The 27,944-nt window shown below is 56.5% G+C and overlaps 1 protein-coding gene across 3 annotated transcripts in view; it reads left to right on the forward strand.

Annotated features, from left to right (window-relative positions):
• Positions 1–26,430, forward strand: part of TMEM63B (transmembrane protein 63B) — a 32,662-nt gene extending 6,232 nt beyond the window's left edge. For 2 of the 3 annotated variants that reach the window (XM_047797815.1, XM_047797816.1), the window contains 24 exons: positions 28–150; positions 6,117–6,299; positions 6,578–6,657; positions 6,921–6,959; positions 7,833–7,923; positions 9,555–9,592; positions 10,596–10,738; positions 10,830–10,881; positions 11,628–11,736; positions 12,732–12,802; positions 16,803–16,883; positions 17,357–17,480; positions 18,634–18,767; positions 18,846–18,983; positions 19,103–19,256; positions 20,863–20,969; positions 21,171–21,257; positions 21,473–21,538; positions 22,705–22,867; positions 23,517–23,622; positions 24,577–24,744; positions 24,977–25,092; positions 25,258–25,338; positions 25,635–26,430. In XM_047797815.1, coding sequence (XP_047653771.1) covers positions 6,141–6,299; positions 6,578–6,657; positions 6,921–6,959; positions 7,833–7,923; positions 9,555–9,592; positions 10,596–10,738; positions 10,830–10,881; positions 11,628–11,736; positions 12,732–12,802; positions 16,803–16,883; positions 17,357–17,480; positions 18,634–18,767; positions 18,846–18,983; positions 19,103–19,256; positions 20,863–20,969; positions 21,171–21,257; positions 21,473–21,538; positions 22,705–22,867; positions 23,517–23,622; positions 24,577–24,744; positions 24,977–25,092; positions 25,258–25,338; positions 25,635–25,820 — 2,493 coding nt within the window. In that variant the 5' untranslated portion in view covers positions 28–150; positions 6,117–6,140 and the 3' untranslated portion in view covers positions 25,821–26,430. The remainder of the gene's footprint in view (positions 1–27; positions 151–6,116; positions 6,300–6,577; positions 6,658–6,920; positions 6,960–7,832; positions 7,924–9,554; positions 9,593–10,595; positions 10,739–10,829; positions 10,882–11,627; positions 11,737–12,731; positions 12,803–16,802; positions 16,884–17,356; positions 17,481–18,633; positions 18,768–18,845; positions 18,984–19,102; positions 19,257–20,862; positions 20,970–21,170; positions 21,258–21,472; positions 21,539–22,704; positions 22,868–23,516; positions 23,623–24,576; positions 24,745–24,976; positions 25,093–25,257; positions 25,339–25,634) is intronic. The other variant, XM_047797817.1, reaches the window with a different exon arrangement.
• Positions 26,431–27,944: the final 1,514 nt, after the last annotated feature.

Genomic DNA, 27,944 nt, shown 5'->3' on the forward strand with positions numbered 1-27,944 from the left:
TCCCTCCTCCCGCTCCCCCTCCCCCAGACACAGCCGCGGCCGCCGCAGGAGCCCGGAGCTCGAGCCGCCCAGCGACTCCCCCTCCCCCTCCCCCAGCCCCGCCCCGCCCCAACCCGGGGCTCGGAGCTGGAGCCGAGTCTGCGCCTGGGGGTGAGTACGCGACCCTTCCCCGGCCCCCTCTCTTTTCTTTGAGGATCCCACCACCATCCAAAGAAAAACCCCGGACTCGGCTGCGCGTCCCCTCCCTTCAGCCTCCTGCGGGACCCAGAGGTGCCCGGGCCCGCGGGACCCAGTGGTGCCGGGCGCTGCCCCCAACCCGCACCATCCTGAAGCAATAATATGAGTCCTCCACCCCCTACAGGGGGTCCAGAGGTACACCGCCTTGTGTCCCCACCCCTTGAGAGATCCGAGGGGTGGGACCCCTCTCCCCTGGCCCCGTAGCGCCTCTCTTCTCCCACCTGCCCAGTCCAGGTGCGCGTCCCCTCCGCGCCCCTCCGGGGTTCCAGCTGCGCCCCATCAGCCCTCCGCCGCTGTGGGGAATCTGCCGCCCCCGCCCCCGAGTTTTGGATTCCACTGTCGCCAAGTCCAATGCCCTCGGTGTCTTTTATCTTTTCTCCTGCTCCAGGGGCCGCGTACCCCCGAGGTCGGCCCGGGGTAGGGGTTTGGGCTCCGGCAAAGGCAGGGTTCGCGAGTGCTGGCGTGAGGCCGGCCACTGCCCCAGCCCGACTAGGGACTGGTTGGAGGACTGGGGAGGCGACTGGCCCCGGGAGCGTGTCCTCTCCTTGCGCCCCGCACAGTGCAGTTCATTCATGAGCTGCCCGGGCCTGCCTTGGAGGGTGCGGTGGGGAAAAGATTCGGACGCGGAACCGGAGTGGGGCAAAGGCCCTGTTGGGGGGAGGGGGTGTGCTTTGTCCCTCCTGGCCTTCTTGACTACCTAGAGAGGACAGTCCCAAAGCTTTGGCGCCTTGTTCCCCAGAAGAGAAGGACGCTTGGGAAGTGGCGATGAGAGGTCAGAGGGGCCGGCTGCCCTTGAGGCTCTGTGCTGCCACCTGCCTAGGTCCTCTGGGTGGAGGTCTGGCCACTCAGCGCTCAACTTCCCCGGAGGCGGGTGGGGGGCGTTCGGCCAGCCGGAGGGTCAGGACTCCTGTACCTAGGACCACTCTGGAGCCTCTCCCTGGGTCTGCAGCAACCCGGGATGAGTGAGGCTATGCCCAGCCCCTCCTGAGTAGGGGTTCCCAATCCTGCCTCCCAGGAACATGTGAGGAGGGGAGTGGCAGTGTCTGACAGGCTTCCATCGTGGGGAGGGGGGGTGCTAGCATCATGTCCCTCCTCCAGGGTACCAGAGAGTCTAGGCCCTGGCATGCCCCAGGTGGCACATGCTGGGGCCTGCTATTGGCTCACCCAACTGGGTCTTGGCCTATGGGTGGGTGCGTAGGGACATGGCCAGGCAGAGGGCAGGTTGTGAGTAGCTAAGAACCCCCTTTTGGACATCCTACAAGTTCCCTCCAATTTTAACAGTCCTGGAGACCTGGGTTCAAATTCCAGCTCTGCCATTCTTTAGCTGTGTGACCTTGACGAGTTACTTAACCTGTCTGTTTCAATTAAAAAGTATGTTTACTACCACCTCCTTACAAGATTAATCAAACTAGATAGTACAGGTAGAGAGCCTGGCACCCTGCCTGGTAGTTGATCGATAACGAGTTCTCTTCCCTGAACTTCTGACCCATCCTGGCATAGCATTGCCCTCCCATGCCCCCACCTCCCAGCCTGCTACAGATGGATCCGTTTGTTTGAAGAGTTTGGAAACATTCCCTGCCATTCAGTGGCAGAGCCCCAAAAGCAGTATAAGCCCTTAAATCTAGACAAGAAGCCCATCCAGACTGAGAAGTTCTAGCATATTAAATTCTATGTGTTCTTTTATTTTGATTTTTACTAGTTCTCCTCCCCTAAACCAACCCTTTATTCCACACTTTATTGATAACAGTAGCTAAGTTTTTTTAGAATCCATTTGTGCCTTGAACTGTATTAAGAGCTTTACATAAGTCATCTTGTTTAATCCTCAGAACAACCACAGGACTGAATTATCATTCCCACTTACAGATGAAGGAAGCAAGGCCCAAGGTGTGAAGTAGACAGAAGTAGACAGAAGCCAAATCGGTCTCATCCTAGAGCCTGTGCTTTTAGCCACCAGGCTTGGTTGCCTGTCCCTTGCACCTGCCTCGGAACCTGAAATCACAAACCCAGGGCCTGAGTGGAGGCTCTGGGAGCTAGAAGCAAGAGGGAAGGCAAACAGGTAGAAATAGGGTGTGGCATTTCTCTAGAGCTGTAACTAGAAACCTCAAGCCCCCAACCCCTAGCTTCCTGGTAGAAGTGGCTCCTCTGCTGGCCGAGGCCACAAAGTGCTGTGATGAAAAGCATAAGCTTGAGTCAGGTCCATATCCAGATCTAGCACAGACTAGCTGTGTGACATTGGGCAAGTTATGTACCCTCTCTGTATCTCATGTCTCTAGAGTCGTAATGGGGAGTACACGAGGTAACATCTGCAAAGCCCTTAGAACAGTGCTTGGCCCAAAGTATGAGTTAAATAGATATTTGATAAATGTGTTCTTTTCCTACTACCTTGGCCACCATGGCATATGAAAGTCCCCAGGCAACCTGGGATCCCTAACTCACTGTGGCACAGCAGGAACTCCTTTTTTGTACTACTTCTATCATTCGTGGATACATTTTACCCATCTCTCTGAATTTGGTAGGGGCGAAGCAGGGATGTTATTACCTCTTTGTTACAGATTGGAAGACTGAGGCCCAGGTTACATAGTAACAGAGCTAGCCTCCATCTTCATCTCCTCCCAGCAGACCACACTGCCTTTACAAACCCTAAATTAAATCTCCCCATTTAACTCTGTAAGAAAAAAACTTATAGCTTATAGCTTCTTCCCCGCCCCCACGATGCACACTTTTTTTTTTTTTTTTTAAGGGCCGCACATGCAGCATATGAAGGTTTCCAGGCTAGGGGTCAAATCGGAGCTACAGCTGCCAGCCTATACCACAGCTCACGGCAATTCCAGATCCTTAACCCACTGAGTGAGGCCAGGGATTGAACCTGCAACCTCATGGTTCCTTGTTGGATTTGTTTCTGCTGTGCCACGACGGGAGCTCCCATGCACACATTTCTTGATGAAAAAATAACCTTCAGTTAGCTAGAAATAAAATCCTCCATCACTCTCTCTACATAACTTCCAGCTAAAGCCTCAGTGTCAGACTAGAGAAATTCTGGGATGCCACTGACTCGGGCAACCCTGTGGTGTGGATGAACTGGTCTCCCCTCCCAGCCTCCCCCAAACATTCTGCCTCAGTCTCTTGCCTCCTCTCAGCTGCTCTCAGTGGAGGCTTTGAGAGCAGCTGCCCTGGGTGAAATTCAGCCCAGCAACCCCGCCTCCACAATTAAGAGCTTGGAGTAACCCTGTCAGCAAGCTGAGCCACCAGCCCTGGCTCCACCCTCTCCTGCCCTGTGACCTCCATTGAGTGGCTTCTCCTCCCTGGGTCCATTTCCCTCGTCTGTAAAATGGGGAGTGTGACCTGCCTTTCTCGTGGTGGAGGAGTGAGTGTTTTGCGACTGTAAGAGGGAGGCAGCAGATGGACGTGGTGTTTTCAGTTACTAAGCTTGTACCTGGACTCTAACCCACATTACCCGGTCCCCTTTGTAAGAGCTCCCCAGATGTCCCACCTTCCTTGGAGTGGAGAGGATAGAATGGGGGGCGGGAGGTTGCTGCTTCAGGGGTTTGTACCTATTACATTCTGGCCTGGTAGAGCCTTGGAGTTTCGGAGAGAAATAGGCAAGGAGTGGGTCTGGGCTGGGTTGATTTCTGGAGTGGACTGGAGTTGGGAGTTAAGAGAGGGGGACTAGTATAGAGCCCCCCCCAATTAGCACAACCCCAAGATACCAATACCTACATTTAACCTCTTCTGGTGCACCTCGTGTTTACATCCCAAGGCTCCCAGACACACCCACATACCCACCCCCACTTCGAGATCAACAGCTCTCTTCATGTCCATGAACTGCCATGTAGTTACCTAGCTCCCACACCTACACACACACACACACACACACACACACACACACATCCACACAAGTTTACACACCTAAACACATACATGCTCACAGTACTCTGGGGTTCTCTAGCCAGAGAATATGTAATGAGCATTCACAAAACTTCCATGCTCTTCAGAGTCCAGTTCTAGACCCCTCAAAAAAGCAGCGACATCCCTGAAAAGTGTCACAACTCTAGAAACAAGTTGACCTAGGTTTGATTCCCTCGGTCCGTTTTATAAGCAATGTGACTGGAAAAGTTACTTAACTTCTCTGAGCCCCGTGCCCTTATCTTAAAATGGCAATGACATCTAACTCCCAAGTGTTGATGATTAAATGGAAAACGTGTGTATTCTTGAAATAGTGGGCACTCCATAAATGGCACCTGCCACAATTACTAAGTTAATGAGGATTTTATTGTTGTTGTTGTTTAAGGCAACTCGGGCTGAAAAGGAAGAGAGAAGCGTAACATACAGGGCAGTTACTCCCTTAGCCTTTCTAACCCAGGCTTTTCAGAGACTCCCTGGGACCAAGGGACACACAAACAACCCCAGCTTCCCCTCCATCTGAGAGCTGGTGCCTCTTGCCCTGCAGTTGAAATATTAGAAAGAAGCAGGAGAAAATCAGGGATTGGTGGGTAGCAGAAACCAGCCCACCCAAGGAGCTGGGGGAGCTTGCTCGCTCTCAGAGTTGCAGTCACCCGATTGTTGTTCTCTCTCTTTGTCTGGTTTCCTTTCTTCCCCGGGGACCCCTGCCCCAAAGGCAGAGAGTTTCGGTGTTGTCAGCAGAAGGGGGCCCCCAGGGGCCCTCCAGTAGGATGAGGGTGGGGCACCAATGTCCCGGCCACACTTCTCCGCCCCAGAAGCCTCCCCAGAGCCCTGCCCAAATGGGTCCCCAGGCACTTCCAGAACCCTGGCATCCAGGCTGGTTGCTCCTTTTCTCCTCCTCCCCGCCAATTCACCCGGTCTGGTGAGGGCTGGACAGCCTAGCAGTGGCAAGGAACCAGGCCGGTGGGCACTACCCTGGCTGCAGGGGGCTTGGGCGGGCTAAGAGGCCCCCGCCCACTCTCCCTTCCTTTGCCAATGGAAAAGCTTGCTGCAGGGCATGGCATTCCCAGCCTGCCTTGCTCCAGGGGCAGGAGCAGGGCACTATGGGAGTTGTAGTCCTCATCCCTCAGGTGCAAAGAAAATTGGAAAAAGGTGAAGAAGCTAGAGGGGAGAAAGCTGGAGCTGTTGCCACAGCCGTGGAATGAGGGTAAACAAGTGTGACTGGGGCAGGCGAGGCAGGTCACGCAAACCCAGAAGCCCTGCATTTTAACCGACTTCCCACTCTGACTCCATCCCCAGATCCCCATTCTGAGGACAGGGGGACAACTCTAAAGCTGAACATCATATTTTGAAGCCAATTGTCCTGGGAAAGTGATTACCAGAATTGAAAACCGAGCAAATAAAACCATGCCATTTTTCTAACAGGGGTAGAAAAGGTAACTGACTCATGACCCAGCCTCCCTGGCCTGGAGACCCCTTGGGTCCTCAGACCTAAGACCCTCTGCATCTTCCCTCAGGCTCAGCTCTGCCTTCTGCAGCAGATAGAGACAGAAAGTTTGTGTTTGTTGAGAGAGAGAGGGAGAGCGCGAGCGAGCAAGCGAACACGCGCGCAAGATTGTGTGTGTGTGTGTGTGTGTGTGTGTTCATGGAGGTGGTAGGAGGTTAATGCTAGGGACTCACGGACAACTTCCAGCTCAGAAAAACCAGTCTCCCCAGTCCAGATCTGGGCCGAGTTCCCCAGACCCAGGGTGGGGTTGCAGCCCATTGCAGCCCAAGAACCAGTGAAGGTAAATCCATGTGACTCAACCCACCCTCTGCTCTCCAGGCCCTTATCTCTAGAGGCCAGAGTTTCCACCCACCCAGGCAGCCCAGTGATCTGCCGGCACTGTCCCCTCCCACACCCACCTTGCTGGAGCCATGAGCAGAACTGTGAGGGAGACAGGGACCAAGCCCAGCTGACTGCTCTGCCTTCTGCCCAGGAGGACCATGCGGCAGTAGCAGCCATGCTGCCCTTCCTGCTGGCCACACTGGGCACCACGGCCCTCAACAACAGCAACCCCAAGGACTACTGCTACAGTGCCCGCATCCGCAGCACCGTCCTGCAGGGCCTGCCATTTGGGGGCGTCCCCACTGTGCTGGCTCTGGACTTCATGTGCTTCCTTGTGAGTGCCCACACGCCACCCTCCACCCTTGGCACCCACACCATATACATAGCTGCCTAACACCTGCAGCTCCAACCACTTTCCCAGCTACCCCTGGCTCCCCAGGCTTCCCTGCAGGAGGGACTCCCCATCCCCCAGCCCTAGCCTAGCCTCCGACCACTCACCCCAGCCAGAGTCATCCCCTTCTCCAACAAAAATCCTGCCCCTCCACCCTGCCCTCCAGGCTAGTCCAGTGGGTGGGCAGTCTTTCCTCCTGCCAACTACCCCTCCTTCCTCAGGCACTGCTGTTCTTATTCTCTATCCTCCGGAAGGTGGCCTGGGACTATGGGCGGCTGGCCTTGGTGACAGATGCAGACAGGTAAGGCTCAGGGACCCTTCCCTAGCCCTATACACAGGCACACACACACACACACACACGCACACACACATGTCCACACTCATCAGGGATGGGAGGGGAGTCAGTGTGCTCTCATCCTCCTTGGTGGGGGGATGAGGAGGGACCACTCCCAGAGCAGGCATGGGGGCATGAGGGCCCACAGCTGGGCCTTTATCCCTTGCCAGTCCCCAGAGACACACACCCCCACCCCCACCCCGCTAACCCTGTCTGTTCTCTGTCCCCAGGCGCCGGCGGCAGGAGAGGGACCGAGTGGAACAGGAATAGTATGTGGGGCACCAGCCCCCTCATCCCACTAAACCAACTTTCCCTTTTCTTCTCTTTCATGCTTCTCTTCTCTTCCTGCCACGTTGCGGTTTCTCTTTTCAGTTTTCTCCTCTGCAGGCTCATGTTCGGATTAACGCAGGTGGTGTGCTTTGCAGAGCAGGGGGCTCCCCAGCTTGTCTCTGCCGCACTCCCCCATCCCTCCCTCCGCCTCCCTCCTGGGGCCTGGAGGCCTGGAGGCCCTGGTTAGCTGGGGCGGAGGAGCCTTCCTCCCAGAAACCCCCAGGACAGTCACGCTCTTGGTCGCAGAGACAAGATGGGGCGTCTCCAGTGGCTTCTTGCCCTCTAACAGCTAGTTCTTCCCATTGCAGGGTGCCCTGCTCACCCCTTCTGGAGGCCTGGGAGGGGGGCTGCCAGAGAAGCTGCCCTCTGTGCCCCATCACCGTGTCTCTGTCATAGGACAGCTGGAGCTGTGGCAGCTGCTGGGGTCAGGGAAGAGGGAGGGTGGGGCTCTCAGGGTCCAGCCTGTCCTCCACCCCCACCACTGCCCAGTGCCTAGTGGTGGCTCTGTTTCCCCCACTCCCCACTGGACAGCTCCAGAACTGCAGGCCCTTCTGCCTCCGAGGGGTGCACAGTCTCCCCACCCTTTGTCTGGAGCCCTTCATCAGTGCTCCCAGGTCCCTCTGGTCCCCTGAAGGGAAGGGGCGGGTTTAAGGAAGGAGGGAGAGGGCAGCCACTCCTCCTGGCTTCTGCCTCTGTGCTTCCTGTGCCTAGTCTGGAGCTCTGAAGTGGGACCCCCCCACACACACTTCACCCCACTGCCCCAGGGCTCAGACTCACCAGGCTCTGTGATCTCTCATCTTCCCCACTCCCAGTGTGGCCTCAGCTATGCACGGGGACAGTCATGACCGCTACGAACGTCTCACCTCTGTCTCCAGCTCCGTCGACTTTGACCAAAGAGACAATGTGAGTGCCTCCCCCACCCTACTAACTCCTCAGCACCCCCTCCTCCAGGGCAGGTGGGCTCAGCAGCCTCCAGCTTCCAGGGATACAGGCAGAGGCCTAAAGAGTGTGGCTTTCCCAGCAAGAGCAGTGCTTGTCCAAGAGCCAGAAGGTAACCCCCAGACCCAGAACCGCTGGCTCTGTCTCCCATGGCAGCTTTCAGATTAGCACAAATAGGGGAGTTCCTGGTGTGGCGCAATGGAAATGAATCCGACTAGTATCCATGAGGATGCAGGTTTGATCCTTGGCCTCGATCAATGGGTCACAGATGCAGCGTTGCCATGAGTTGTGGTGTAGGCTGGAAGCTGCAGCTCCGATTCACCCCCAAGCCTGGGCACTTCCATATGTGCAGGTGTAGCCCTAAAATGCAAAAAAAAAAAAAAAAACACACACACACAAATTGATCACCCCTGATCTCCAGATGTCATGTGCCCTGTAGAGTTCTTTGCCCACCTCCACTGGTCAATCCCAAGGATCTCTTTTTCCTTAGACGTGGTTCTAGAAGAGATAATAAGCCCTCCAGGCCCGCCTAGCAGAACACACAGAATCCATTGTGCTGCTCGGAGGTTGCAGGCTGGTGCCCCAGGCTGCATGGGGCCCACTGACCTCCTTGTAGAAGGGAGCTGAGGGGCAGGACCCCTGTAGATGAGGCACCTGTACTTGGTGATGCAGAGCAGACCCCAGACCCTTTTCACATCAGATCCAATACTCTGGTGTTACGTGCCTGGCCCCCTGTCATTCTGCCAGGGTGAGAGCCCTGGTTAGGACTCTAATCCTCAGGCCCTAGGGTGGCCCGGGTCAGTCCAGCTGAGGCTGGGGGCCCTGAGCGCGGCAGCTCCTGTGGCCACCATAGCGGAAGCAGCCTGCCAGCTTCCTGAGTTGGACTCATACTGGTAAGTGGCAAAGCAAAGGTACCACCCTAAGTGGTCCCCAGACTCAGGTGATGCTGGCAACAGGTAGCCCAGTCCTGCATCTTGGCTGGAGGGCACCTCTCTCTCCCATCCCATGTTATACCTCACCTTCTCCCTATAGGAGGTTGGGGGAGGGTCTCTCTACCCAACTCTCCCCTGAATAGCCCTACTCTGCCCAGAGGGGGGTGGTCTCTGAAGACAAGCCTAGGGGCTTGAGAGCAGGAGTCCCTGGGTTGATCACCCTGGGGTGTTCTACAAGGTAGGTGGCAGGACCTCAGGGATCGTGGCCCACCCCTCTGTCCTTGGCAGCCCCATCACAAACTCTGGTTAGCCACAGGTCCCAAGGTCCCTTCCTAGAACTGCGAGCCTCTGCTTCCCCGCCCCCGGCCCACACGACTGAAGGGCTCTCCCAGTTCTGCTGGCCTCTCGGATGTTTGTGGGGATCGGCACTCTGGGCATAGGAATCCACAGATAACCCCCTTTGGCCTTGGTCCTGTTTCTTCTCCAAGGGCTGGCGCCTTTCCTCTCTCCCTCTGTGGGGACGAGCTAGTTTCTGTGGGGGGCTGTGGGAGCTGTGACAAGGTGAGCCCCAGCCCAGAGGCAGTTGTGGCGGGCCTGAGTGGTGGGGAGGCTTGGGTTGGTGGGATGGGGATTCCGGCTGATGACCCTCTGTCCCCTCCCCAGGGTTTCTGTTCCTGGCTGACAGCCATCTTCAGGATAAAGTAAGTGAACCGTCTCCAGGCTCTAAAGAAAGAGAGAAACAGAGAGAAACTTCAGAGCTGTCATCTTCCTACAAAGTCCAGAGGCCAGAAGCTTTGAGGGCCTTAGCGCTCCTAGCCAGCCCGGCACCCTGCTCCCTACTCCAGGGAACCAGGCCCCTGCCTGCCCCCGACCCCCAGTCAGTCTCACTATACACCCCCCTCCACAGTCTCCTGTGCGATCCCCTGCCTGGGGGGCCCTCTCTGCCCTCAGCTCTCCCGACCCCTGCCGCCCCAGGAGAGCAGGGGCTGGCGCTGCCACCCCAGAGCCTCCATGCAGCCAGCGGGTAGGGGGCAAGAGGCAGGCTGGGAGCAGCCAGCCAGCAGCAGGCAGGAGCCAGTATCCGGCAGGCTGAAGTCAGGAGATGGAGCCAGAGTGCCGCAGGCAGGCAGTGAACCCTGAGGGAGGCAGGAAGCCGGACAGGAGATGGAGCCAGAGTGCCGCAGGCAGGCAGTGAACCCTGAGGGAGGCAGGAAGCCGGACAGGTCAGCACCGCCCGGCCGGGCCCCTCTCCAAGTCTGACAGCCTGGCCAGCACCCCTAAGGCGCCACTGCTTTCCTGACCACCCACCTCCTCCCGCCGCTGCCTCTTCTGCCACCACCGTCCTCCTCCTGTCCCAGATGCTTCTCTTCTTTTCTTTCTCCCCGGTCCTCCCTGGTCCTCCTCTCTGCAGTCTTCCTTCTTTTCCCTCTTTGTCCCTTTCTTTCTCTTTCTTCCCCCATCCCTCTCCTCCTCTCTCTATTTTACCTTTCCCTCCCCTTCTCCCTGCATCCTTCCTTTTTCTCCTTCCCCTTCCCTCTCCCTCGCTCCTCCTTCCTCTCCCAGAAAATTGGGGGACCCAGAGCCCCCCCTTGCAACCCTATCCTGCTGCCAGACCAGCGGGGCTAGGGTGGATGTGGGCTGGGGGTGGGCGAGGGCAGGTGAGCCTGGTCCTCACCACATCCCTCTGTCCCCTGGTGCCTGCAGGGACGACGAGATCCGGGACAAATGTGGGGGCGACGCTGTGCACTACCTGTCCTTCCAGAGGCACATCATCGGGCTGCTGGTGGTCGTGGGTGTCCTCTCCGTCGGCATCGTGCTGCCCGTCAACTTCTCAGGGGACCTGCTGGGTCAGTGAGGACCAGGACGGGCGTGGTGGGCCAGGGCGGGAGGGCACATAGCCTGACCCTGCTGTCGTCCTCTTCTTCCCCCCTCTCCCAGAGAACAATGCCTACAGCTTCGGGAGAACCACCATTGCCAACTTGAAATCAGGGTAAGATTGGGAAGCTGGTCAGCGAGGCCTGGGTCTGTGGCCAGAGTCTGGGCCATAACTGGGAGGGAGGAGAAGGGGAGTGTTCCCAGGAGAGATGCTGAGGCTGCAGAGATGACCTTGGGACCCTGATGGCTGTGGGGCCGTGAGGGCCTGAGACAAAGACAGAGACGGCCAGATCAAAAAGAGAGGCGTGCCGCCTCAGGCCAGGGAGGCCTGGCTGGTGGCAGTTGGAGGGCAGTGTAGCCAGTGGGAAGGGCATGAGGAGGTAACCTCTTGGGAACATTTCAGTTGGAATGGAGCAGGCTTGGGATCTAGAGGATGTGAGGTGTGGGGGCCCACCCTGCAGGGGGTGGGGGGGAACAGAAGACCAGTGACACTAGAGGGACCCTGTACCAGGGTTTAATTAACACCAGGAGGTTGGAGTTCCCATCATGGCTCAGTGGTTAACCAACCCGACTAGTATCCACGAGGACATAGGTTCGATCCCTGGCATCGCTCAGTGGATTAAAGATCCAGCATTGCCTTGAGCTGTGGTGTAGGTTGCAGACGCGGCTCAGATCCCACATTGCTGTGGCTGTGGTGTAGGCTGGTGGCTACAGCTCTCATTCGCCCCCTAGCCTGGGAACCTCCATGTGCCGCGGGTGTGGCCCTAAGACACAAAAAACAAACAAAAAAAACCCACCAGAATGTTGGGGTGTCAGAGTGTTCTCGCCCTGGTGGCTCCACGCACCCCTCTGCCCTTCCAGGAACAACCTTCTATGGCTGCACACCTCCTTCGCCTTCCTGTACCTGCTGCTCACGGTCTACAGCATGCGCAGACACACCTCCAAGATGCGCTACAAGGAGGACGACCTGGTGCGTGGAGCGAGCCGGCCCCGCCCACCCAAAGCCCCGCCCCTTTCAGGCCCCTCCTAACCTGCCGGAGTCCTCAGGGGCGACCGCTCTGGGGTTAGACCGGCTGGCTTTGAACCCTGGCTCAGCAGCTCAGGAGCCCTCATGGTGCCAGTTTAGTTACCCCCACGAGCCTCAGTTTCCTCATCTGTGAAACGAGAGAATGGAGTGGCGGGGAGCGGTGAGGTGTGGTCGAGCATGGAAGGCACTGGGGCAGGAAACAGCTGTGGTTGATATTATGGGAGTATTAGTCCCTCCCCTTCTATTTGGGTTTTTTTTTTTTAAGTTTTTATTGAAATATAGTTGATGTGCTAGTTTCGGGTGATTCCGATTTTTCTATATATATATATATTCTTTTTTAGATCTTTTTCCATTATAGGTTATTACAAGATAACTGAATATAGTTCTGTGTGCTGTGTAGTTGGACCTTGTTGGTTATTTGTTTTACATATAGTAGTGTATATGTTTTAATCTGAAACTCCTCATTTATTCCTCTCCCTACTTCCCCTTTGGTGACCATAAGTTTGTTTTCTCTGTGAGTTTATTCCTGTTTTGTAAATAAGTTTCCTTTGTATCATTTTTTTTTTAGATTCCTTGTATAAACTAGGTCATATAGTCCCTCTCCTTCTGTATTCATTCTTCAAACCAGTACTGAACTGCCCATTCCATGCCAGCCACTGTGCTGGGGCCATATGGCCAGAGGACCTGAGAGTAGCACCTCCTTCTCCCCACCCCCCAACCCCGCCCCTATTCTACCCTCCAGGGAGCAAGGAGCCAGGGGGCTTTCATTCTGCTCACTGCCTGATTTCTATTAGAAACACTCCCCCAGCTTTCCCTGGGCCTGGCTTATTCCAAGGCCCCCTCCCACCCCTGTCTGCTCCTCTCTGCTCACTGCATTCCCCACCCCTCCTTGCATTCTCTGAGCCACAGAAAGGTAAACCTACCCCTTCTCGCCACAGGTGAAGCGGACTCTCTTCATCAATGGAATCTCCAAATACGCAGAGTCAGAGAAGATCAAGAAGCATTTTGAGTGAGTAGCTCCCCTACCCCAACCCCAGGATCCATGAGCCCCCTCTTGGCCTTGCAGCTCCAAAAGCATCCTTACATGCCTCTCTCTAGCATCTGGGGCTGCCATGTGGGCTGCAGGTTAGGCTAAGGAGGAATTCTCTGACTCCAAGGCAATCTAGCCCTTGGGCTGAACTTACAGGCCCCTAAGAGAACAGGAGACACACTTGGAAAGGAGCCCTCTGGGTCTCTCCTGGACTTGAACCAGGTCATGGATTGTGGCCCCAAGGTCCACAGGCCCTTGAGGTGTGGACATGATTCTGTCTCAGAATCATGCGTATGATTCCAGAGCTCGTGTGTAGACTGGCAGGGAGAAGCGCCTCGGCTTTGAGTGGATTCTCAGGGAGCCTAGGAGGGCCTGGGCTGCGGGTTCTCCGAGGTGCTTTTGAGCTGGAAGTGTGTCTTGTGAGCAGGATATGCACTTCATGGGCCAGAGCAATCTGTGTACAGGATTAGGGAGCCTATCGTGCATCCATCTGTCCACTCGGCAAACAATCTCAGGTACTGTTGAGCCTAAGCCATGGTGGTGGCCTGGGGACTATAAAAATGACAAAAGGACCATCAGGCTTGCAGGGGTTTGCAGTGTGGAAGCCAACTCCAGGAGCCAGTCCCCGGTCTGCTCAGGGATTGATCTGAGGTCACAATTAGGAACTGGCAGAGTTCCCACTGTGGCTAGTGGGTTAAAGACCTGATATCTCTAAAGGTGTGGGTTTGATCCCTGGCCTCGCTCAGTGGGTTAAGGCTTGGGTCACAGATGCAACTCGGATCCATTGTTGCTGTGGCTGTGACATAGGCCTTAGCTGCAGCTCCAGTTCGATCCCTAGCCTGGGAACTTCTGTATGCCACAAGTGCAGCCATAAAAAGAAAAAAGAAAAGAAAAAGAATTAGGAGCTGGGGGGGGGGGTTCCAGTTGTGGCACAGCAGAAACGAATCCTGCTAGGAACTATGAGGTTGCGGGTTCGATCCCCAGCCTCCTTCAGTGGGTTAAGGATCTGGCATTGCCGTGAGCTGTGGTGTAGGTCACAGACACGTCTCGGTCTGTGGCTGTGGGCTGTGGCTGTGGCTGGCAGCTGTAGCTCCAATTCGACTCCTAGCCTGGGAACCTCCATGTGCTGCGGGTGCAGCCCTAAAATGCTAAAAAAAAAAAAAAAAATTAGAAACTGGCCGGTGGTCCTGATTAGCAACGTTGGTGGTATGTATCGGGGTTCTATCTGTAGGCAAGATCAGGATTTAGTGAGATCAGTGGACCTGGATCAGAGGTCACTTGTTGTTCTGGATCAGGATGGAATTGGGGTCAGAGTCCAGGCTCCCATGTTACGGAGAATGACTGGCTCATGGGTAAATACTCTTTCATTCAATGTGCATTTATTATCACCTTGTGTGCACCAGGCATAAATGAACTAGAAACAAGCCCCGCCCTCATACAGTTTATAGAACAGCAGCCACAATTAGATCCTCAATCACTGATCAGTATGAGAGAACGATTTGGGGTCCCATCTGGGGTTCAAGCTGTGCTCAGCATTAGGGGGCAGTCTGGGTCAGGATTAAGGACAGCTTGTGCTCCGAATTAGGTGACATCTTAATGTTACCGTCCAAGCAGAATCAGCTGGCAGCTTGTCCAGGCAAGTGCTTTCCTAACGGTGTCTTTTTAATACCTGCTATGTGCCTGCACAGGAGCAGGAGCCTGGGGATGTGGCAGGATACAAAGAAAAATCCCCTGCCCTCTTCTCCTTCCATCCTCATGGGGTGAGGCAGATGACAAGGACTTGAGGTAGTAATAGACACAGTGTCATGTAGGGGTAGGTGCTAGGAAGAGAACCAGCAGGGAGAGGGACAGAGTGAGAGGGGTCAGGGAGGGTTGCTATGTCCGACGGAGTGGGCAGGGGGCGTTCTGAGAGGGTGACATTAGAGCAGAGCCCCCAGCACAGTGAGCGAGCGAACCCTGGAGATGAGCATCCGCTGATTCAGCAGATGTGTGTTATACACTTACTATGTACTTCATGCCAGGGAGACAGAGAGCCAGGCCCCATCAGTGTCTGAGGAGCTCACAATCCAGGTTGTCTGTTTCAAGGATCAGTCTGTGGTTTCATTTAGAACACAGTCTGATTAAGGAGTTCCCGCTGTGGCTCATTGGGTTAAGAACCTGACATAGTGTCCATGAGGAATGCGAGTTCGATCCCTGGCCTTGCTTAGTGGGTTAAGGATCCGGCATTGCCGGGAGTTGTGGTCACAGATGTGGCTTGGATCCGGTGTTGCTGTGGCTGTGGTGTAGGCCAGCAGCTGCAGCTCCAATTTGACCCCCCGGCCTGGGAACTTACATATGCTGCAGGTGCAGCCCTAAAAAAGCAATAAATAAATAAATAAATAAATAAATAAAATTATTCATTGGGTTAAGGATCCGGCATTGTCACTGCTGTGGCACAGGTTCAATCCCTCGCCCGGGAACTTCCAGGGCGCCGCAGCCAAAAGAAAAAAACAATTAACAGTCAAAACAACCATTCATTCGTTGAACCACTCATTCAGGACAGCATAATGGGTGCTTATTGAGCACCTACTATGTGCGGGCTCTTGGCCCAGGCCTGGGTACATGGTGCTGAGCAGGAGCCCGTGTCCTCATAGACCTGGCTCCCCGTCAGTATTGGGCAGGGTCTGGGGTCCAGGTCTGGGACTTTCTGGATTGGCAGACTGACCCAGCAGAATCGAGGGATATCTGCACAAAATCAGGGAACCTGTGTGGTGGGGATTAGGGGATTAGAGATTAGTCAGGTGAAACTGAGGGCTCAGCCTGACACAGGGGAGAAGGCCCTTCCAAAGAGGAGCGCTAAAATGGTTTGAGCAACCAACAGTGTCAGAAGAGAAGTCTGGAACTTCCTGAGAAGTGCTTTTCAATATTCCCATCCCAGATTTAAGTTTGCAAATTCTCATGAGTTTGCATGGTCCGTCTTGTTTCTTTAGAACCATATCTCATGCATCTCTAACATTTAGTGTGTCCTTCATTAAAAATTCAAAAAAAAAAAAGCCAACAGAGCTCAGTTTAGATGAGGCCTTAGGATCAAGGAGCAGTGTGTGATCAGGGTGAGAAAGAACGCGCTCCCCCACTCAGCCTGCAAGCATCCCTCGAGCCCGCCAGGTACCGAGAGTCCATCTGGTCAGTCTCACGTCAAGGTGGGGTCAATCTCAGGTCAGGGTTAGAGGGTCAGTCTTGGGTCTGGGTAATGGGTCAGGTTAAAGGATCCGTCTCTAGCCAGAGGTAGAGGTCAGTTTTGGGTCAGGTTTCAGGATCAACCTCTGGTTGGTCTTGGGCCAAAGATCATTCCGTAGACCAGGGTTGTGGGTTGGTTGGGGTCAGCTGATGGTCACAGCCAAGTGTTGGACTGTGACCAAGTCTTCTGGGAACCAGGTTAAGAGACCAACTATGGCTGGAAACAGCTTCTCTCAACTTAAAGTTTACAGCCCCAGACAAGAGTCAGACCGTAGCCATGACAACGTCCCCAGCGCCACCCCACCCCCCACTCAGATAAACATGAGGAGGAATTTTAAAGTTTTGTTTTTTATTTTATTTTTTATTTTTTTGTCTTTTCTAGGGCCACACCTGTGGCATATGGAGGTTCCCAGGCTAGGAGTCGAATCGGAGCTGTTGCTACGGCCTACACCAGAGCCACAGCAACACCATATCCGAGTTGCGTCTGCGACCCACACCACAGCTCACAGCAACGCCAGATCCTTAACCCACTGAGTGAGGCCAGGGATTGAACCAGCAACCTCATGGTTCCTAGTTGGGATTGTCAACTGCTGAGCCATGAAGAGAACTCCTAAAGTTTTATCTTTAGGGAACTGCTGTTTTTGCAGACTCAGAAAGAGGGAGCTTGAATAGGGGCTGTGTATCTTGAAGGTGATGCGGTCACAGAGAGTGGGGGGCAGGGGGGCAGGGTCACTGCAGAAGATGACGGTGGACTGTGTTTCAGGGAGGCCTACCCCAACTGCACGGTTCTTGAAGCCCGCCCGTGTTACAACGTGGCCCGCCTTATGTTCCTCGATGCAGAGAGGTAATGGGGCTGGGGAGGGGGGGCAACACCCCAGGGCACCCATCCACTGTGGAGGGCATCCTGGCTGCCACGCAGGAGCCAGGCTCCCCTTCCCATGTTTCCCAGGACATTTGATTTCAGTTTAACCCCTGGAGGGCTAGTGAGTCAAGCTCTGGAAAGAGCAAGGCCTGGAGGTTAGAGTTTGTTGCAAGAAGACAGGGACCCACTGTCCCCACTCCATTTGAGGACATACTCTTCCTCGGCCACAGTGTGAGAAATTTAGGCCAGACTATAGGAAGAACTTCTTGCCCTCAAGGGATGGTGGGGAGATCCTGGGCTGGGGACGTGTCTGGACCATGCATCCTTAACAAACCCTAGAGCAACCTGGCCCCTGTCCTTGGGGAGGGGACTCCATGACCCCAGAGCTGGGCCACTTCCCCACCCTCCAGCCAACCGAGCTGGGCGGTGGGTGACCAGACACCTGGGTTCCACAGGAAGAAGGCTGAGCGGGGAAAGCTCTACTTCACAAACCTCCAAAGCAAGGACAACGTCCCCACCATGATCAACCCCAAGCCCTGCGGCCACCTCTGCTGCTGCGTGGTGCGAGGCTGCGAGCAGGTACGTGGTGTCCTCTGCTCAGAACTCTGGGCCCCCAGGCTCCTGACAGGCAAGGGGAGAGTTGGAAGGTCACAGGGAGACAGGTCACAGCAGAGATGGATGCACCCCATGGCGGGGCCTGTCCCACAACGCCAGGAACACACACACACACACACACACACACACACACACACACACACGTCTTACACATAAACACCCCAAAGTGAAGAGAGAGACTCCCAGAGGAAGCAAAGTTGGGGCGGGGACTCAGCAGGGAGCATCCCCTCCCTCAGCGAGTCCCTATCTGTTCCTACATCCTTCTTTTTTTTTGTCTTTTTCTAGGGCCACACCTGTGGCATATGGAGGTTCCCAGGCTAAGTGTCTAATTGGAGCTGTAGCCACCAGCCTACACCAGAGCCACAGCAACACGGGATCCGAGCTGTGTCTGCACCCTACACCACAGCTCACAGCAATGCCGGATCCTTAACCCACTGAGCAAGGCCAGGGATCGAACCGGCAACCTCGTGGTTCCTAGTCATATTCGTTAACCACTGAGCCACGATGGGAACTCCTGTTCCTACATCCTTGAAGCCCTAGTCCCGCTGTACGGTCTGTCACCTGTCCCTACAGTGACCACGTTCTCAAACCCCACCTCAGAAGAGGGCCGCCAAGAGCACAGCTTGTCGTGTTTACTAGTCCTGTGGACTTGGGCAAGTTTCTGAACCACTCTGTGCCTCAGTTTCAAGGCCATATTATGGATGAGGCTACTTGTACCTACCTCTCAGGGTGGTTGTGAAGAAAAGTGAGCTTAAAGCAGAGCCTGGGGAATTCCCGTCACGGCTCAGTGGGTTACAACCCCAACTAGTATCTATGAGGTCGCAGGTTCAATCTCTGGCCTCACTCAGTGGGTTAAGGATCCGGCGTTGCCATGAGCTGTGGTGTAGGTCACAGACACAGCTCGGATCCTGTGTTGTTGTGGCTGTGGTGTAGGCTGGCAGCTGTAGCTCTGATTCCACCCCTAGCCTGGGAACTTCCATATGCCGTGGGCGTGGCCATAAAAAATAAGAATAATAATAAAGCAGTGCCTGGGCCGCTGTGGGCTCCAGGCGGTTCCCTCTGGCGGCTGTGGGCACCAGCAGCTCTGACCAGGGCCCTGCCTGGCCCGTCCTGGCAGGTAGAGGCCATTGAGTACTACACAAAGCTGGAGCAGAAGCTGAAGGAGGACTATAAGCGGGAGAAGGAGAAAGTGAACGAGAAGCCTCTCGGCATGGCCTTCGTCACCTTCCACAATGAGACCATCACCGCCATGTGAGCCCTGTCCCCCAGTCCCACCCCCAGGGACCAGCTGGGGCTCCACGCCCCAGGTAACCATGCCCCCCTCCCCAGCATCCTGAAGGACTTCAACGTGTGTAAGTGCCAGGGCTGCACCTGCCGCGGGGAGCCCCGCTCCTCCTCCTGCAGCGAGTCTCTGCACATCTCCAACTGGACCGTGTCCTATGCCCCCGACCCCCAGAACATCTACTGGTGAGCAGAGCAGGGTGGCAGGGTGGCTCTGTGGGGGCCCTGGGTGGGGGAGGAGAAGCAGGGCCCAGCAGCGCCGGGGGAAGGTCAGGCCCCAGGGTGACACCTCCTCCCCTTCCCAGGGAGCACCTCTCCATCCGCGGCTTCATCTGGTGGCTGCGGTGCCTGGTCATCAACGTGGTCCTCTTCATCCTCCTCTTCTTCCTCACCACCCCGGCCATCATCATCACCACCATGGACAAGTTCAACGTCACCAAGCCCGTGGAGTACCTCAACGTGAGGCCTACACCCCGCCCCTCCACGCGGTGTCCCAAGATGCAGATACTGGGCCCCGAGTCCCTCCTCAGGGAAAACCAGACACCCACCTGCCCCGTCTCGCCCCTGTTCTGCTTTTCCAGCCCAGCTCCACTAAGAAGGTCCCACAGGACCATGGGCTGCAAACCCCTCTGGGCACCTGCCCTGGGCTCCCTGCCCCCTTCCCCCAGGAGAGGCCTCCCTTGGGTTTACACACACCCCGAGGGGCTCCCAGAGGAGAGAGAGAGCCTGGGACCAGTCCTAACTGCCCCTGTGACCTCAGACAAGGGCCTTCTCCAAATCCCTCAGTCTCTCCAACCAGAGTAAAAGTTCAGACTAGATCCTTGGCTTCCAAACTTGGATTCTGATGCCCTTTATCAGAAGGAAGTTTAGGAGTTCCTGTCGTAGCGCAGTGGTTAACGAATCTGACTAGGAACCATAAGGTTGCGGGCTCGATCCCTGGCCTTGCTCAGTGGGTTAAGGATCCGGCGTTGCCGTGAGCTGTGGTGTAGGTCACAGGCGCGGCTCGGATCCTGCGTTGCTGTGGCTCTGGTGTAGGCCGGCGGCTACAGCTCTGATTAGACCCCTAGCCTGGGAACTTCCATATGCCGCAGAAGCGACCCTAGAAATGGCAAAAAGAAAAAGGAAAAAAAAAAAAGGAAGTTTACATGAAACTCAATGTGGAAGAGCGAGGTCGCTCAAATGGCAGAAGTGGGGTGGCCACTCCTGCTGGTGTCCCCTCACCCCTCCTGCCAGCCACACAGCAAACCTCCTTGGAACCTCAGATTTTATGGGAGGGCACTTGGAAAATCACTGAGTGATAATAGCAGAATAGAGAAGGCCCAGACTGCCTTCAGATCCCACCCCACTGCTTACTAGCTGGATAATTCACTGACTCTCATTTTGCTTCAGTTTACTCATCTGTAAAACGGGGTGATATCACTATTGTAAGAATTACTGCAGGAAAAGTACATGATCAGGAGTTCTCCTGTGGCACAGTCGGTTAAGGATCTGGCATTGTCACTGCTGTGGTGCGAGTGCAGTCCCTGGCCTGGGAATGTCCACATGCCATAGGCTCAGCCAAAAAAAAAAAAAAGTGCATGCTGAGTGCTTGGCACATAGTAGGTATTCAGAAATGCTAACAAGCGTAGTTCCTATTGTGACTCAGTGGTAAACAAACCTGACTAGTATCCATGATAATTCAGGTTTGATCCCTGGCCTCACTCAGTGGGTTAAGGATCTGGCATCGCCGTGAGCTGTGGTGTAGGTCACAGATGCGGCTCGGATCCCGTGTTGCTGTGGCTCTGGCGTAGGTCAGCAGCTGCAGCTCCAATTCGACCCCTAGCCTGGGAACTTCCATACACTGCGGGTGTGGCCCTAAAAAGACAAAAAAAGAAAGAAATGCTAACTGCTACTCTTATTCACCATGGGATCATACGTATGGCCCTGGCCCTCCAGATGTCCCAGACTTCTGACCTGTGGCCTTGGGACCTGGGGCACAGGCTCGGGGGTTGGGGGGGGCAGTAAGCAATGCAAGCTGAGCCTGCCAGACTGCCACTGCCTGATGCAGCCCCGGTGCCCTCTGCAGAACCCCATCATCACCCAGTTCTTCCCCACTCTGCTGCTGTGGTGCTTCTCGGCCCTGCTCCCTACCATCGTCTACTACTCTGCCTTCTTTGAAGCCCACTGGACGCGGTGAGACATCCCCCACCCCCACCCCACACACGGCCCTTCACGGTAGCCCCCCAGGGTGTGCACCCTCTGCCCCTCAGGCTCCCTGTCCTGGGCAGTCCCAGAGCTGGCAGAGGAACCCCACCCCCAGACCCCATACAGGCTGGGGGAGCAGGCATGGGCGGCCAGCTCACCCGACCTCTGGCTGTGTGTCCCCTGCCCCAGCTCCGGCGAGAACAGGACCACGATGCACAAGTGCTACACCTTCCTCATCTTCATGGTGCTGCTCCTGCCCTCGCTGGGACTGAGCAGGTGGGTTTCCGAGGGAGGGATGGGAGTTGCGCGTGGGGGGGGGGGGTGCGGGAGGGGGATGGGAAGCAATTCGGGCTCCCTCCTTCCCTGCAGAGGCAGGGGTCCCATGCCTGGGGGGCACATCCCCAGAGCTCATGGATGAAGCTCCCCCTCTCCTGGTATTCTGGGCCATTCCAGCCCCCCACACCTCCCGTCTCCTCTCCTCTCCTCTCCAGCCTGGACCTCTTCTTCCGCTGGCTTTTTGACAAGAAATTCTTGGCCGAGGCAGCTATTCGGTTTGAGTGAGTGACCAGGGTCCCCAGGGAAGGAGACCAGATGGCGGGCATGGGGTACCCCCCATGGGGGGTGCGGCAGAGCTCCCACCCCTGTAGTGGCGGGGGGGCTTACATCCAGGTTGGGTGGGGCCATCCCTAAGGCCGCCCCTGTGGGCTGTGTCTGGTGTATACATGGGATGTTCCGGGGTCTGTGTTGGGAACCTCTCCAGGTTCTGAGGTCACCCTCCAGGTGTATTGAGGGCTTTGGGGCACTTGGGGGCTTGTATCCCAGTGCTAACCGTGGGAGCCCCGAACTTCACTGGGGGAGAGGTCTGCCGTGGGATCTTGATCACGCTGCAGGGTGACGTGGGCAGTCCTGGAGGCATCCCTGAAGGTCTCTGGAGTCCACACCCCTGAGCGTCGACAGAAGGCTCTTGGGCTCACAGCTGAGTGCCTGTAGGGGACTCTGGGCTCACACTCTGGGGTGTTCCTGGACACAGGTTCTGGGAACACCTCTGAGGTCTTGGACTATTACCCAGAGGTGTGACTGTGCGGTTTTGCATGGGACACCTTCCCTGGGAAGCCCTGTGGGGGGTTTGGGTGGGCACATACGGTGGCTGTGGGCACAGGCTCCAGGGGGTCTTGCTCTATCTGTAGTAATCTTGGGCTAACTCGTGGGGTGTCACAAGTAGTGACAAAGATCCCTGGGCTCCTCCCTCTGAAGATCTCTGGAGGAGGGTCTCTGGAGCTTGAATTGGGGGTGTCTGAGGCTCATACTCTGGGTTAAGTTAAGGTCTAAGGCAGGGTGCCTTCTGGGTATTCCTGGGGCTCATACCCTTGGGTCTCGGGGAGGGGCGCTGGCTGGCTATGGAGATCCCCGGCAGTCATGCCTGGAACGCTCATACCCTTAGGGGTCTCCAGCACTCTCTCCAGGGTCCTTAGGGGCACAGTTTCTAGGGGTGCCCCTGGGTGCACTCACACTGAGGGGGGGTGTCAGGGATTAACTTTGGAGCCATCTGTAGAACTCCAGTGTGGCCTCTGGGGTTCACACTCAAGGGGCACTAGGATGCAGGAGCTTTGAGAGCTGAGCTGGAGGGTCCACGTGGAAGAAGGCATCTTTGGGGGCGCTGGCAATGGGCAAGGGGCCACCTGGTCCCCCAAGGGTGCAGAGCTGGAGCACCTGGTGCCCGCAGGTGCGTGTTCCTGCCAGACAACGGCGCCTTCTTCGTCAACTACGTCATTGCCTCCGCTTTTATCGGCAACGCCATGGACCTGCTGCGCATCCCGGGCCTGCTCATGTACATGATCCGGCTCTGCCTGGCGCGCTCGGCCGCAGAGAGGCGCAACGTGAAGCGGGTACGGCCGCCCGGGGGCAGCCGCGGCCCGCACAGCGCTCCCTGGTGGGATCAACGAGAACAGCCGCAGCCGTGCTAGAGTGGGGAGGGGCGGGGCACAGAGGTGCTGGGTCTTGGGAAGTTGAGGTCCGTGGCCCTGGGTTGTCTCCTTCCTATCTGGGGCCTCAGGTTTCCCATGTGTACAGCAGTGGGTCAACATAGCTAACCCTGAAGGCCCCTGCCAGTTCAGAGTCTGTGATGGGGTTGGGGGAGGTCTGGGTCTAGACTTAGGGCTTCTCTGCCCTAACCCCACAGGAGGGCTCTGGACATTCCCTTCCCAGGCCCACCCACCTGCCAGGCCTTGACCTCTCCAAGGCCCCTCCCTAGGCCCTGCCATTGTACCCACCCTGACCTCTGTCTCAGCACAGCCCCTCTCTCCATCGGCTTTGCCCTGTGCTCCCCTACCCTGGACAGTGGGTTCCTCCTCCCCGTGGCTTCTTTCCTGGCCCCTTCCCTGCCCTACCCTGAACAGTGGGTTCTTTTTCCCATGGCTTTTTTCGTGGCCCCAGGGTTCCTGGCCCCCCTTCCTCTTCCCACCTGCCCTGAGCCCCTCCAGCCCGCCCCACCCCACCCCTCCCCTCCCCTCCCTGAGCCACCCATCTCCCCCCCAGCATCAGGCCTACGAGTTCCAGTTTGGCGCAGCCTACGCCTGGATGATGTGCGTCTTCACGGTGGTCATGACCTACAGTATCACCTGCCCCATCATCGTGCCCTTCGGTAGGCACCGCCGCGCCGGGACCTGGGCCCTGCTCGGGGGGACCCAGGACCTCTCCCACTCCACTTTAGTGAGGCAGGCCACTGAGTGGACAGGGCCCCGGCTGGGAGACCGGCCCCTCGGGCCTCCCACCTGGTCCCTGGTTCAGTCTGGGGCCCAGCCTGCGGGGAGGAGGGGAAAAGCCATCCCAGCTCAGGCTGGACTCAGCTGGCGTGCTGGGCTCCCCACGGCCACACTCGCTCACAGCCCGTGCCTTCACTCACTTGCGTGGCCTTGGACACGCGTCACAGACCCCCTGAGGTGTCTGCACACACACTCCTACACAGCGCTGCACATTCAGGAAAGAGCTTTGGATGCCAGGGTGGGCTTTCATGGACATATCCCGCGTTAACTGAGCCCTGTGACCCGGGCAAGTCCCTCTTCTTTTTGAGGAACGTTAACAGCTTCTCATCATCATCTCCATTACGACCTCCACCCGCGGTCTCTCCCTTCCCGCCTCCAATATTCCTAACCCTTCACCACCCTCCCTGGTTTTCAGAGGCTCCAAACTCCCAAACCAACTGCCTCGTCCCCCTTTGAAACGTCCCATTCCCTTGGCTTCCAGGAAAGTAGAACTTACCACCTAATATATACTCATGTGTTTCGGGGCAGGGAGAGGAAAAATGATATGGGTTTTAAGAGGATGCTTGCTGAGCCAAACAGATGGATCTGGACTAGTAGCATTCCCAGTGAGGGGCTGCAGAGTGAAGGGCTTGAGGTGGAGGAAGCTGAGGTTCTGTGGTCCTGCGAGGGGTGCGGGGTGAGGGGCTCAGGGCTTTATCCTCTCCTGGGACTGGGGCAGAGGAAGGGGAGGCCAGCCCTTGGGCGACCTCAGAAGGCCCAGGACAACCCGTGACAGACACGCAGAGGTCCGGCCGCGCCAGTTCCAAGGTCAGGGCCCATGTGGCTTCCCCCAGGGCTCATGTACATGCTGCTGAAGCACCTGGTAGACAGGTACAATCTCTACTACGCCTACCTGCCGGCCAAGCTGGACAAGAAGATCCACTCGGGGGCCGTGAACCAGGTGGTGGCCGCGCCCATCCTCTGCCTCTTCTGGCTGCTCTTCTTCTCCACCATGCGCACCGGTGAGGGCCACCCCCACCTCGGGGACCCAGCGGGGGCAGGGATGGGGGCAGGGGTGCAGAGGAGACTCCCACCCAAGTCCGGGAGGCCACGAGGGCCGGGGGTCACAGGCAAGGGGCCTGGGAGCGGCCACAGCACATGGGAGTGCGGGTCTGTATTCAGAAGGGTGCAGAAGCCCCTGGGAAGGGGGGTCCAGAGGAGGAACAGCAGCCCATTCTCTGCCCCCCGCACCAGGGTTTCTGGCCCCCACGTCCATGTTCACATTTGTGGTCCTGGTCATCACCATTGTCATCTGTCTCTGCCACGTCTGCTTCGGACACTTCAAATACCTCAGTGCCCACAACTACAAGGTGTGGGGCCGGGGGGCAGGGAGGTGGCTCGGGGGGGGGCGGGGAGGGGGGCAGGGGAGTGGTTGGGAGCAGAGGGTTGGGCAGCAGAGGTGCCAAGAGGGAGCCAAAGGCATGGGCATTTCCCCCCCGTCCCCCATGACCCCGACTCACTCCGGGCCCCTCAAGATCGAGCACACGGAGACAGACACCGTGGACCCCAGGAGCAACGGACGCCCCCCCAGTTCTGCCGCTGTCCCCAAATCTGCGGTGAGTACCCTGCTCCGTGGCCAAGGAGGGCTCAGAGCTTTATCTGAGACATTTACCCAGAGGCAGTTGTCCGATTTTGTGCTCCTGCCCTGGAAGCCTGGCCAGGGTCCTCCGGCAGAGACCCAGCCCCAAAGCTGGAGGACCTGTTAGTGGTGCAGAAGGGGAAGCCTGTTCCAGACCCTGGGGGTGGCAGGGAGCAGGGGCAGGAAGAGGTCCAGCCTCTCGGGGTGGGGGCCCATCCACCTCTCCCCAGGGGCCCTAAGAGTCCCCAGCACCCGCACCCCTCTCTCCCTCAGAAATACATCGCTCAGGTGCTGCAGGACTCAGAAGTGGACGGGGATGGGGGTCCTGGGAGCTCGGGGGACGAGCCCCCATCATCCTCGTCCCAGGACGAGGAGCTGCTGATGCCGCCTGACGGCCTCACGGACACAGACTTCCAGTCCTGTGAGGACAGCCTCATAGAGAATGAGATTCACCAGTAAGGGGAGGGAGGGCCCTGGCGGCCTCGACCTGCCCCCACCCACCCCCCCGCCCCCCACGGACACTAAAAAAAAAAAAAACGCTAATAATTTATTAGATCTAAAGCCCTTTCCTCCCCCATCCCCTGCTTTCATTAAGGTATTTAAACCTGGGGACTTCACCGCTCTCCCCCACCATGGAGGGAGGGAGGGAACCCCCCCAACCTCAGTGAGAAGAGCCCCGAGCCGGCCCCGGGGCAAAGAGGGGTGTGGACAGGGTTCCCCCAGATCAGTGTCCCCCTAGGCTAGTAGTGTGATCGGGCAAGGGTTAATGAGAGCCAAGAGGGGTGCCTGGTGCCATGGCCGGAGACTGGGCAGGGGGCTGGCAGATCAAGGGCTGCCCCCCCAGTTCTTGCCTCCCCCCAAGACCCCCAGGGATCTGGCACTCCAGGGGAGTGGAGCCTCCAGCCCCTACGGGGTTGCATGAGAGGGAAGGGGTGCTGAGCGGGAGGAAGAGCCAGGGGGGTGACCTGGGGGGTGGGGGGTGGGCATGGCTGACACTGGAAAATGGGTTTTTGCACTGTTTTTTGTTTTTTGGTTTTTTTTCCTTTAAAATAAAAATGAAAAGAAAAGCCCGGAGGCAGGTGTCTGATTTTGTGCTCCTGCCCTGGACGCGTGGCCAGGGTCCAGCCACTCTTCTCTTGCCCAGAGAACCTGTGGGGTCAGAGTCCCCACCTGCCCCGGGCAAAAGACTTCTTTCCTGGAGCCTCACTTTCTCACCACTGGAGAGGAGAGAGCAGCAGGAGGGGCCTGCCCCATCCAAGTGTCACCCTCTCCCCCTGCATCCCTGTCACCTCTGCCTCTGACCCCTACCCCAGGAAATGGTAAGACCACTCAGATTGAGGGACAGGGACACAGGCCTACACTCGGAACCCCCAAGATCCACACAGATGCGACAGAGACTCGAGAGAAAAGCCAGGCAAAGTCCCAAGTTCCGCATTGGTCCAAGAAGTCTTCCTGGAGGAGGAATAACCCAGGACAGCCACTTCCAGAAAGGGCTGGAGGGAGAGAGGCAAGAAAATGGGGCCCCGGAGATGGACCAAATACGGTTATTATTGTTTGTTATCATTGTGGGGTTTTTTTAATCATTTATTTATATTTTTTTTCTACTGTACAGCATGGTGACCCAGTTACACATACATGTATACATTCTTTTTTTCTCACATTACACCTTCCTTCATAAGTGACGATGGCGTTCCCAGTGCCACACAGCAGGATCCCATTGCTAATCCATCCCAAAGGCAATATTCTGCATCTGTTTACCCCAAGCCCCAGTCCCTCCCACTCCCTCTCCTTCCCCGTTGGCAATGTCATTGTTGATGCAATTTATCCAGTGGTTCTTATGTGCGGGTAATTACCATAAGTGACTTCTAAGCTTTAAAGCACTGACTCCTGGAGTTCCCATCGTGGCACAGTGGTTAACGAATCCAACTAGGAACCATGCCCTTGCTCAGTGGGTTAACGATCCGGCGTTGCCGTGAGCTGTAGTGTAGGTCGCAGGTGCGGCTTGGATCCCTCGTTGCTGTGGCTCTGGCGTAGGCTGGCAGCTACAGCTCCAATTAGACCCCTAGCCTGGGAACCTCCATATGCCACGGGAGCGGCCCTAGAAAAGGCAAAAAGCCAAAAAAAAAAAAAAAAAAGCACTGACTCCTGGGAGTTCCCCTTGTGGCTCAGTGGAAACAAATCTGAGTGGTATCCATGAGGACTCGGGTTCAATCCCTGGCCTCGATCAGCGGGTTAAGGATTCCACATTGCTGTGAGCTGTGGTGTAGATTGCAGACGCAGTTCGGATCCATCGTTCCCATGGCTGTGGTGTAGGCCAGCGGCTGTGGTGTAGGCCAGCGGCTGTAGCTCCAATTTGACTCCTAGCCTGGGGCCTCCGTGTGCCGTGGGTGCGGCCCCAAAAAAGCAAAAAATAAATGAAGCACTGACTCCTCAGAGAGCTTTCTGTGAGGCCAGGCATGGCTTTGCTGTGAGGGTTATGAGATAATGTTCAGGTGCTCGCTTGGCCCCGTGCCCAGCACATAGTAAACACCCAATAAATGTCAACTATAAAGAATACTGTGCTCGTTAATAGTACCTACAAAG

This window comes from Phacochoerus africanus, chromosome 9 (genome assembly GCF_016906955.1).
Source record: "Phacochoerus africanus isolate WHEZ1 chromosome 9, ROS_Pafr_v1, whole genome shotgun sequence".
In the NCBI taxonomy this organism is placed as follows: Eukaryota; Metazoa; Chordata; class Mammalia; order Artiodactyla; family Suidae; genus Phacochoerus; species Phacochoerus africanus.